The following is a 10,882-nucleotide window of genomic DNA, read 5'->3' on the forward strand; positions in this document are numbered from 1 at the left end:
AAAAAAAAAAAAAAAAAAAAAAAAGTCAGTATTTTTCAATCTTCACTTGAAAATAACACGATGAAGCAAATTTGGGCCTTCTGGAAGCCACTACCCCTTTCAGGAAGAAATGTTTGCCCTAGTTCTTAGAATGTTCTTCCTGCTTACCTTTACACACTGAAGCAGCCTTACTTAATCTCACCCAGGGCTCTGCAGTGACTCCATGGCTCCTCTCAGCCCTTATGCACTGTTCACAAGGACCAAATCTTTGTTCTGGCTGAGAACAGAAGGTTGGACCTGGATTAGTGGTGGATGTCAGGACAAAGCATAGTTGATAAGGTCACAAGAGTTTTTTTGTTCCTTTTTCTTTTCTTTTTTCTGCTTTTCAAATATTCTGCCCCAAAATGTTTTATTTCTTTTGTAATCAAAAGAATTTTTCAAAAAGCAGCTAAGAAATCTGAAATATGAATTTTTTGTGATTTAGCTACTATGAAAATGCTTTAAACCACAGTTACTAATGTTACTGATGAAGTAAGTATGAATTTGATACAAGGAACCAAAACTACACCTGCTTCAAGATTTATCTTATGATCTTGTCTTAGTAATTCATCATGTAGAAGTAATAGAAATTTATAATTTATTCTGTGAGGATATAAATATACTGTTTGGCTTGTATTTAATTCAGTTTTTGATACTTAAGCCTTTCCTAGTTTTTTAGAGTATAATATAAAATAAATTATCTTTTTAGCTAGAAAATGGTAAAAAATAGGTAAGCGGGCCTGATTTAAGGAACCCTGGGAGAATTGAAGTGGGAATTAAAAGACCCACTCTTTGTGAAGAGTTCCAGTTTTGACCAGTTTCTGGAAGCATCCTGGGACTCAATAGTGAGTAAACACAGCATGCCCTCACATCTTGTATAACTTACAGTTGTGTGTGTTTGGAATCTGAATTGGAATGTAATTCCTGGGCAGAAGGAAGAATATGGTGGCTATCTTTTAACACTTGAATAGAGAAGAATTCTTTATTCTGGAAGAACACCATTTGAAATTCTTCTTTTGCTTCTACTGCTTTCCCTAGTCATAGAAAATGGGGTGGGGGTGAGGGAGACAAAGGAAAGGCTTTGTACATAAGGAAGTAATTAGGGTGAGGGCACACACAAAGGCAAAGAACCTGCAAGTAGTTGGGAACTTGAGAATGAAAGGCTAAATTTATACTTTTTATATTTGGGGTTTAGGGGAAGAATAGGCTTAGTCATAGTTAATTACCTAATGCAATTTCTTGGCCTCTCTTCATGAGTTTCCTCCTTGGCACAGTAGTTACAGATTTTTCCATTGATTATGCCCTAATTTGCACAGAATAGAGATAACTTGATGTATAAAATGACTAGGCCAGTTCAGTAATTGGTTATTAAATATGTGATGCCACCTAATAATAAGGAACTGTTGCAGGTATTCTTGCTGTACTTACATCAGGAAAGTTCAAATAGGATCATCCCAAAATGTAAGCAATGTCATTAAATGTGGGAATAATCTCCAGACTAGCTCATTTCACCTGTCCCTTGGTTATCTAGCAAGAGTGTACCCAAGTCATCTCAGATAACTGAAGTCTCCTGATGGTAAGAGTCTTTCAGGCTAAAAGATTGCAGTTTATCTGGATTGCTTTTGAATTAGCTCATACTTTCAAGAAATGCCCTCCTTTTTCCCACTGCAGCTCTCACTCATTCATTGTTTCTGTAATGTTGGGAATCTTCTCATCGTTGGACCGTGGAATGTGTTACCCAAGAATATCAAAGGAGATGTTTTCTCATACACTGTTCAAGTTTTGCAGTGTATAAAGTAAAACCTAAAGATATGATTCAGGATATAAAAAAACCTTACCTTAAGTGAAAAGCATTTACATGGATCTTGGGTATATGTGTCTTTTATCTTTCTCTTAATGTAGATGATAAAATCAAAAGAGTTCTTTTCACCCTTATATATTAATTTTATTAATTAAAATCCAAAATATTTCTGAATCTTTTTTCAAATTGACTGGGAGAAGGCATAACATTGCCTTTAGAAAAAACTTTATTAAGGGTGGGGGATTTAGCTCAGTGGTTCCACTGCCTGCCTTGCAAGCACAAGGTCCCAAGTTCAATCCCAGGTACCAAAAAAAAAACAAAAAAACAAAACAAAACTTTATCAAGGTATAATTGATGGATAATGAACTACACATTTTTAATTTTTAATTTACTTTTAACATTAATATACACCTATGAATCCATCACACTCCATTGTCCCAACATTTTTTCTAATCCCTTGGTAGTCCCTCCCACTGATCTTAAGCTAGTTTATGTTTTCTAGAATTTCATATAAATGGAACCACTTGCTATACCATCTTTTGATCCTAATTATTTCACTCAACATGATTATTTTGAGATTTACCCAGGCTACAGCATTCCTTTTGTTGTTATATAATATTCTGCTGTATAGATATACCATGATTTATTCATTCTCTTATTGATAAACAATTTGTTTCTAGTATTTGGCTAAGTAAAACTGCTGTTGAGTGAGTCCCTAAGAGAAGAATGGCTGGATTATATAGTAGAAGTACATTTAAAATTTTCAAAAACTGTCAAACTTTTTTCCAAAATGTTTTTACCATTTCCAGTTCCCACCAACAGTATGTGTTAATTCTAGTTCCTGCCAATTCTTCCCAACAGTTGGTATGACTAATTGTTAATTTTAGCCATTCTAATTGGTAGGCAGTGGTATATCGTTGTAGTTTTAATTTGCGTTTCTAAACGACTTACAATGCAGAACACATTTCTGTGTACTTACTTACCTTCTGTATTTTGCTGAAGTATCTACTCATGTAGTTTGCCTGTTATCTAATTGTACTGTTTGTTCTCTTGTTACTGACTATTGAGACTTCCTCACACATTCTGGATACTAAATCATTATCAAATAGTGTATTGCAAATATTTTCTCAGTGTTTCTTTTCATTTGCTTTGCAATGTCTGAGGGGCAGATTTTGATTTTGATAAAGTCTGATTTATTAATTCATTACTTGTGGACAAGAGAGGTTTTGCATGTTTTATTCTACAAAATGTATAGTTTGAGCACAACATTTGTATCTGTGGTCCATTTTGAGTAGTTTTTGTGTAGTGTGAGATATAGATCAAAGGTTTTAATTATTTATTTATCTTGTATATGGATGTCGAGTTGTCCTATCTCTGTCCTTTTTCTAGTGAATTACCTTTGTACTTTTGTCAAAAATGAGTTGGTCATTCATTTATGGGTCCATTTCTAGACTCTCAGTTCTGTCCCTCTTTTGTCTGTCATTATGTCAGTATCACACTCTCTTTTTTATAGTTTTGTGTTTAGTCTTGAAATTGATAGCATAACCCCTTCAACATTTTCTTTCTCAAAATTAGTTTAGCTATTCTTGATGTCTTTCATTTCCATTTAAATTTTTGTGTCAGTTTGCCAATTTATAGTTTTAAAAATCTGTCAGAATTTTTACTGGGATAGCATTGAATCAATATAACAATTTCGAGTAAATTAAAAACATTGTGCCGGGGATTTAGCTCAGTGGTTCAGTGGCCTGCCTCGCAAGCGCAAGGACCCAAGTTCGATCCCCGGTACCAAAAATTAATTAATTAATTAATTAATTAAAAACATCAAGTCTTCTGGGAAACTAATATGATATATCTCTCCATTTATTTAGGTTTCAGTATACGTGTTTGTCACATATCAGATTTATTCCTAAATATTTAATACGTTATGTTTTTTAAATTTGCATTTTTTTTCCTGCTAATACAGAAACACAGTTGATTTTGTGGATTTACCTTATATCTTGTAGCCTTGCTGAACTCACTTACTAATTCTTGTGACTTTTTTGTAGATTCCAAAAGATTTTTCTACATATATGATTATTTTATCTAAAAATATAGTTTTACAACTTTTCTTTTTTTCCCTTGCCTGATAGCACTGGTACACTGATAGCCTCTAGTACAATGTTAAAATGAAAATGGTGAGAGTAGACATCCTGTCCTGTTCGTGATCTTATATGAGAAGCATTCAGACTTTCATCATTACATATGATTTCATCTGCAGATCTTTTTTAGATGTCTTTTGTTAGACTGAAGAAATTTCCTTTTGTTCTTACTTTGTTGAGTGTCTTTATCAGAAATATCCCCTCCCACAATCAAATGAAGTTTATAAAACTCTTATTATAATGATAAAGTTACCATTTAATTTGCTAGAGTAATGCTACTTATTTATTTTTATTCCTGTAATTTCTCAGCTTGCCGTCATTTATTATCTATTTTATATATACACGCAATATCCTTCATCAGTGGACACCAGCCGTTACATAGAAAACTCAAACAAATCATTGATGAAAGGAGTAAAGATTTCTTCCTTTTTCTAGATCAGAAAATTAAGACACCAGAATATTAAATAGCTTGGTCTTAGTAAACGATGATATATTTGTTTGTTTACCCAGATTTAAAATTTATAGTTTTAGATTAAGGAAACTTTTCGAATAAAAATGATTCAAATACATTTCTGAATACTACCCTCTCTATGCTCATCCCTCCCTAAACAAAACCTCAAATATGTGATAGCACAGGCTGTATTGCAGAACCATAATGAACAAAATGAAATCTAATCGGGGCAACATGAAGAGGCTTTCAAGCATTTTAGGGTCAGTTGACCACCTTCAGGATTGATGAGGCCTTCCTCTTGGTAAACTGAAGTTTAGGAGTTTGGGTTGATCATTCCATAAGAGAGGAGGAAAAAAAAAAAAGCTTCAGTGAAAGTTAAAATAATTGTGTTTCATTAAAAGATGCATAAGGTATATTAGCCTTATGGTTCTAAATACTGGTTAGTATATCAAAAGTGTTCTGCCCAATTCCTAACAGCATTTTTTAAGTGGAAAATAGACTCATTAGGTATAGTTCACAAAGGTATGAAAGATCAAGATGCCATGCTAAAGGTAGAATACTTAAGGAACCAAACTTAGAAGTGGCCAGACCTGTTGGAAGTCTCAAGCAGTGTTCAGGGAAGAGATAATGAATGCTGCCACTGGGCAGTAACAGCAAGGGTGGAGTTCACAAACCAAATGATATTTAAGAGGTAAATGTACCTGAGTTCTATCCCCCGTTCCAAAAAAGAAAAGGTAAATGTGGCCTCACTAGGCAAATAGGAGGTACCATTTTAAGCAAAGTCATAAATTTAGAAATAGAGAAGCTGCTTATCTAGAGGTATCAGGTTTATACATGCCGAGCTTCTAACTGGAAATGGTCAGAATGCACTTGAAGGAAGTGATACATAGCACTAGAGAGACACCTGGACTTGTATTTAGCCATCATTAGCTCACAGATGAAAGTGGAAATCTTACATGAAATAACTGATGATGGAGGAACCAGTGCTCCAGCCATGTTAGTCACAGTAGTCACTTATCTACCTGGTTTTGGAAATCATCTTTCTGACATGACATTGTCTAGTATTTGGCCAAAATATTTCAAAAAACCTTTGATTCTTTTTATGAATGCAAATTTCCGTTTACTAGAAGTAGCTCAGTGCAAGGCCCTGGGTTCAATCTCTAATATAAACAGTAGCAGAAAACAAAAGTTTTCTGTGGGCTACTCCATATCTGCAGTTCTTAGTACATTTCAGTTCAACAAAATAGTTTTAAATACTGGGATTAGGGGTGGGGACACAATGTGCATGATTCTCAGGGTCAGTTAACAAAAATAACAATCTGGGCTGGGGGTCTAGCTCAGTGTCAACATGCCTGCCTCACAAGCACAAGGTCCTGAGTTCAGACCCCAGTCCAAAAAAAAATCTAATATGAAAATATGATTACTGAATTATATAATGGAAACTAATGTGGACGTACTAGAAAATATGCTTTTCTGTTCAGAAAAATCTGCCACAATTTGAAGACCTGTCACTGAAAGAGGATAAGGAAAAGAGAGAATGAAAGTCCTCTTAGTGTACAAGTGTGCCTTTCATTAGGTAGAGAGATCCAACTCCCAAGTTTTAACAAATAATACAACATAGGTGGCATCCAGGAAACCAAAGTACTATAAACAGTGACTTCTAAAACAGCCCCCAAATCCTTTATAATGTTTATATGTACTGATCCCGGGCACCGAGAAATGACAGATATCTTTTTTTATCTTCTGACTCATACTGCTGCCAGACAGCACCAGGGGGTGCGTGTGTGTGTGTGTGTGTGTGTGTGTGTGTGTGTGTTCAGGGAGAGTCTGTGATAGACACAGACCTGGGGATGGCTGGTAAGGATAGATTAAACAGTTGTGATTTTTGCACAGAGAAGGAATACAGGACATTACCACATAAATAAAAGAAAAAAGAAGGGGGGAAAAACGTACACAAACAGAAAATCTGAAAGGAAAAGAAGAAAATATGTGACCAGGGCAAGTGGGAAGCTGACTCTTCTCAGACTGTAACTGGAAGTGAGGCAGCATCCCTACGAGGATATCAGCATTTACTTTTTATCTGTTGAGTGGAAGCCATCATCACATCTCTGGCCAAAGCTTGTTTTCCAGACCTCCCCTGCCAACCAGTGTGAACTTCTGGAGAAGCCAGCTGCCAGGTGGAGCACAGGATGGAAGGGTGGGTCACAGCAGTCCAGGTTCCCAGCATTGCTGCCTGACACACACCCACAACCGGTTCCTTCCTGGTCATCATCAGCCATCTCTCATCTCCCTCTTCCAGCCAACTTCCAGTTGGCTGCTAGCCAAATAAAAATAAAGAAGGATGGATGTTGTGTGTATTTATACAGTTTGAAACACAAAGATAAGAGGGAATATAAGGATGTTTCATAAAAATTGTTTCACGCTTCTAAAAGGTGGGAAAATAAGAAAAAAAATGAGACTTAAAATTTGCATTGGTATTCAACCTTAAGTAGTGAGTTGTATTTGTTTTGTGACATCGCACCAATAAAACAAAATTTCGTACAGCAACCATGATACCACTTTCACCACCATTCACAAGAGCACAGCCTGTGTGCCTGATTTATTCAGATTCCCCGTGTTCTACACCTAATGATTTTTTTTAATCTGTCCTCCCCTGTGCTATTAACTGTTGAAAGGAGGGGCTGCTAGTAATTCTACACCTGTTCCAGTCCACGCCTATCAACTTGCTAAGCTTCCCAAACAAGTGCTGGGTAAAGCATGAGAACCTAGAGTCGGCGGCAGAGAAGGCGGCTGGCTGTTGCTGCTGCTGGGTTTGGATTTGGGATTTTTGTTTCCAGCTCCAATGAATCTACTACAATGGCAGTTGATGACAGTAATTTATATTCCAGAACAAAGAACAAACTAAAATCATCTCAAAATGATTATAAATCATCGAGACGGAGCAGCCTGCCACCTGAACTTCTCATAGGAAATGACATTAGAGGAAGACTTCAAAGGAATATTAAGAACTTGGAACCCTTTCACGTGAGGCGCCCCAAAAAGAGACCATCCATATTTCCAGGTAGGAACTGTTTAAATGTGTGCCTTGTAGTTAGAATGAAACAAAACAAACCATAAGCTATGTGTCATTTGTTACAATCAAATGTTAATTTAAAATTAACTTGGGGGCCAGTGCTCAGTGGTGCCACCACCTGCCTCACAAGTGCAAGGCCCCAAGTTCAGTCCCGGGTACCAAAAAATTAATTAATTAATTAAATTAATTTGGGATGCATTTGAGGGCTTGAAAAAACCAAATAAACATGTTTGAACATGAAAGTTAGAACAGTTCTTTAATCGGAAAGCATCTTCCTTTTAATTTATTGGTTGTGACATTTTTAAGGGTCTGTAAATAGGCAGCTATTTTATGACTTGTCAGCATCAGTAGGACCATGGAATTGCTTTGCTGGCAATGCTGAAGAGTTCTGTTTTGCATTTTACTCTCCTGTGTATTTTCTGTATTTTGCAAGATTAGTGGATTGTTGAGTAAAGCTGATGTTTGTGGGCACCAGAAATTAACACCATGAAATACTCCAGTGCATGCTTCAAATTCCTGTCTTGCATCGGAGCCTAAAACCATTTATAGTAAAGGGCTCAATTAAAGAATATGTTGTCATTAGACAGCAGGAGACACATGGATCTTAGTCTTGATAAAAAGGGATTCTGATGTCTTCCTTAGATGTTCATGTGTGGATTATTACATATGTGCATAGGGCATGGGATACCTGTACCCATGAATCCTAACTGAGCTAAGTGATTACAGCAGAGAATGAATTATTTAATCAACTTGATTTTGGTACCTTTTACATTGGAATTTCCAGGAAAAAACTGGAGTTGGCCTTTCTGTTGTGGTTGACTGATTTGTTAGAGCTTTTTTAAATGGAGAATAACCAATGCTGCAGGCTGATTCTATGTTAGAAAATGGAGAAAATTTTTCAACCAAGTATATCTTACAAAAATTATTCTGATTCTCCTAAGAGCCCACTGTTTATATTGCTTAGAAAATAGCTAGAAGATGACTTAGAGATATGGGATCCCAAGCCACAAACTGAAAGTTACATTTTTAAAGGAAACTGTTTCGTTTTGGGGGGTTTTTTTTTGTTTGTTTGTTTTTGTTTTGTTTTTGTTTTTTGCTTGTTGATCTTGCCTGAACAAAAGCAAAGCTGGAATAGACCAGACAGTGTGAGACTGTGAGCATGTTAGACAAAGAGAAAATGGATAAGAAAAGTGCTGGAAGGAGGAGTATTTAAGTGTCTAAAGTAAAACCATCACTTTTGGCCTGTTCTCTCTGATCTCATGAGGGTACCAGGGTGCTCAGATCTGCCAGTGTTTTCCTGAAACAACATTAAAGGAAATACTTTTTGATGAGTACCTTCACTAGTGTTTCTTTAGAATTTTCTCCCACGGCTGTTTACCTTCTGTTGTTTTTTTTTTTTTTTCCTCTTTTCATTTATTACCTGATTTAACGTTCCTAGAATCGCGTCCTTTGTAATTTATCTTGCTCTTTTTCCACCATCATCAACACAATTCCACCTTTACACTTCACAGAGGCTTCTCCTCTTTCCAAACCAACAGTTCCTTGGAGAGTATCTCTCTTCCCACCATAGTTCCCTTCCTTCCTTTGCCCTCTCTTTCCATAGTGTTGTCTGCCCTGAGATGTTAGCTGTAGCTGCAAGATTGTTAGAAGGCCTCTTAGCATGGACATTGCATAAGTTACCCTTTTTAAGATCTTGAGTTGACATAATTAACTTGTCAAAGTGGAGTCATGAAAGGGACACTGAACTTTAGTTAAGTGAGTTCGAGGTCTCCAGCTGTGTCATTTCGGCTCTCAGTGCTCTCCTTGACAGCAGCAGCATGATATGGATTCTTGCCACAGCACTGCTAGTGTCTCCAATGGACACATGAGCAATACCTGCCCAAAGTTTGCACGGTGCTGGCTATTTGATTTGTAAATGCCTTTCGGCTAAACCCCAACTTCACTCTCATGTGCACTGCACTCAGTACTTTTTACAGCAAATGCCACTGGATTAGAAATGCCACTGGGGTGGATCTTGGCACAATGTCTTACACACCACTTGCAAACAGAAACATACACAGATTGTGGCAGCCATTCCCATTCTGCGCTGCTGTGCAGTTGCATATGAGTAGCATACATAATAGATATGGGACCTGAGGATCAGAGATGTTCAGGTGCAACCTGGGCTCAGACCTAGGACTTTGGATTACAACAGTGAAATGATTTCTACAAGATCCTACGCTATTGTCAACTGTTAGCATTTTTCTGGTGCACAAGATGCAAGATATGAAGACACATCAGTGTCCCAGTCAGTGTTTGCTCTGATCCCCATAAGTATGCGTTGTCAGCTGATCTTGCTGGCTATGCGGGTGTCCCCTTCCTCCTTCACCATCCCATGTGCATCTCTCTGGAAGCTGCACACTTGGTCAGAAAGGGCAGACACCTCCAGTAGAGGAGGACCATAATTAGTACTTCTTCTAATGGGTGAATGGTGGCTGCAAATATAACACTTGCAAATCTTCATGGTTGGAGGATTTATCCAAGGTTTTTAATCAGACCCTGCCCTAATGCAAAATCTATTTAATTCTGAAATATGTAATTATTTTAATTTCATTATGAAAAGAATGGCATGGGAACTCTTTTTTGTAACAAATATATAAGGATTTTCTCAAAATGAGTCATTAAACTTGAGTATTGACACGCGAGGCATCTGAAAGTTGTACATTGTTAGGAACTTCAGTGTCTTGTTTAATAAACTTACTTGTAGTCTTACTGCATTTGATTTTTTTTGCCTAATTTTATATGTATAAAGCTCTTCTTTTGGAATCTCAACCCTTAAGCTTTTCTTTGAAGAAAAAGTTGTAATAGAATAATTTTTTTGTACTTTTTTTTTTAAAACAGCATTTCGCTATGTGAGTTCAGGCTGGCCTTGAACTCCCTGTATAGCCCAGGCTGGCATTGAACTCAGCAATCCTGCTGCATTAGCCTCCCGAGTTCTGGGACTACAGGTGTATGCCACCACACCCTGCTTGCACTGTAATTTTTTAAAGCAGCTTTTTATAAATATTATAAATAAATTCAACATTTGAAATTAATCTATTGAAAATAGTGAGACTTTAGACTTCAAAAACTTTTGTAAGCCAAAAGAGATTTGAGTTAAAATTAAATATTTATTTCTGCTAATGGTTTCTTTTGAAGTACAGAAGCTTTTTAGTAAGATGAGATCCCAGTTGTTGATTCTTTCTGCTAGTTCCCGTGCTACTGAGGATTTGTTCATAAAGTCTTTTCCTATACCAATGTCTTCCAGAGTTCTGCCTAACTTACTTTCCAGCAAGTTTAATGTTTCTGTTTTAATATTTAGATCTTTAATCCATTTGGATTTTAATTTAGTGCATGGCGAAAGATAAGGGTCTAATTTTAAT

The 10,882-nt window shown here is 36.6% G+C and overlaps 1 protein-coding gene across 3 annotated transcripts in view; it reads left to right on the forward strand.

Annotated features, from left to right (window-relative positions):
* The window catches only part of Fry (FRY microtubule binding protein), a 353,736-nt gene that overhangs the window by 8,367 nt on the left and 334,487 nt on the right, over window positions 1-10,882 (forward strand). For all 3 annotated transcript variants that reach the window (XM_010623889.3, XM_010623892.3, XM_010623891.3), the window contains exon 2: window positions 7,297-7,469. In XM_010623889.3, the coding sequence (XP_010622191.1) occupies window positions 7,297-7,469 (173 nt within the window). The remainder of the gene's footprint in view (window positions 1-7,296; window positions 7,470-10,882) is intronic.

The sequence above is a fragment of the Fukomys damarensis genome, unplaced genomic scaffold (genome assembly GCF_012274545.1).
Source record: "Fukomys damarensis isolate Sample0158 unplaced genomic scaffold, DMR_v1.0_HiC HiC_scaffold_38, whole genome shotgun sequence".
In the NCBI taxonomy this organism is placed as follows: Eukaryota; Metazoa; Chordata; class Mammalia; order Rodentia; family Bathyergidae; genus Fukomys; species Fukomys damarensis.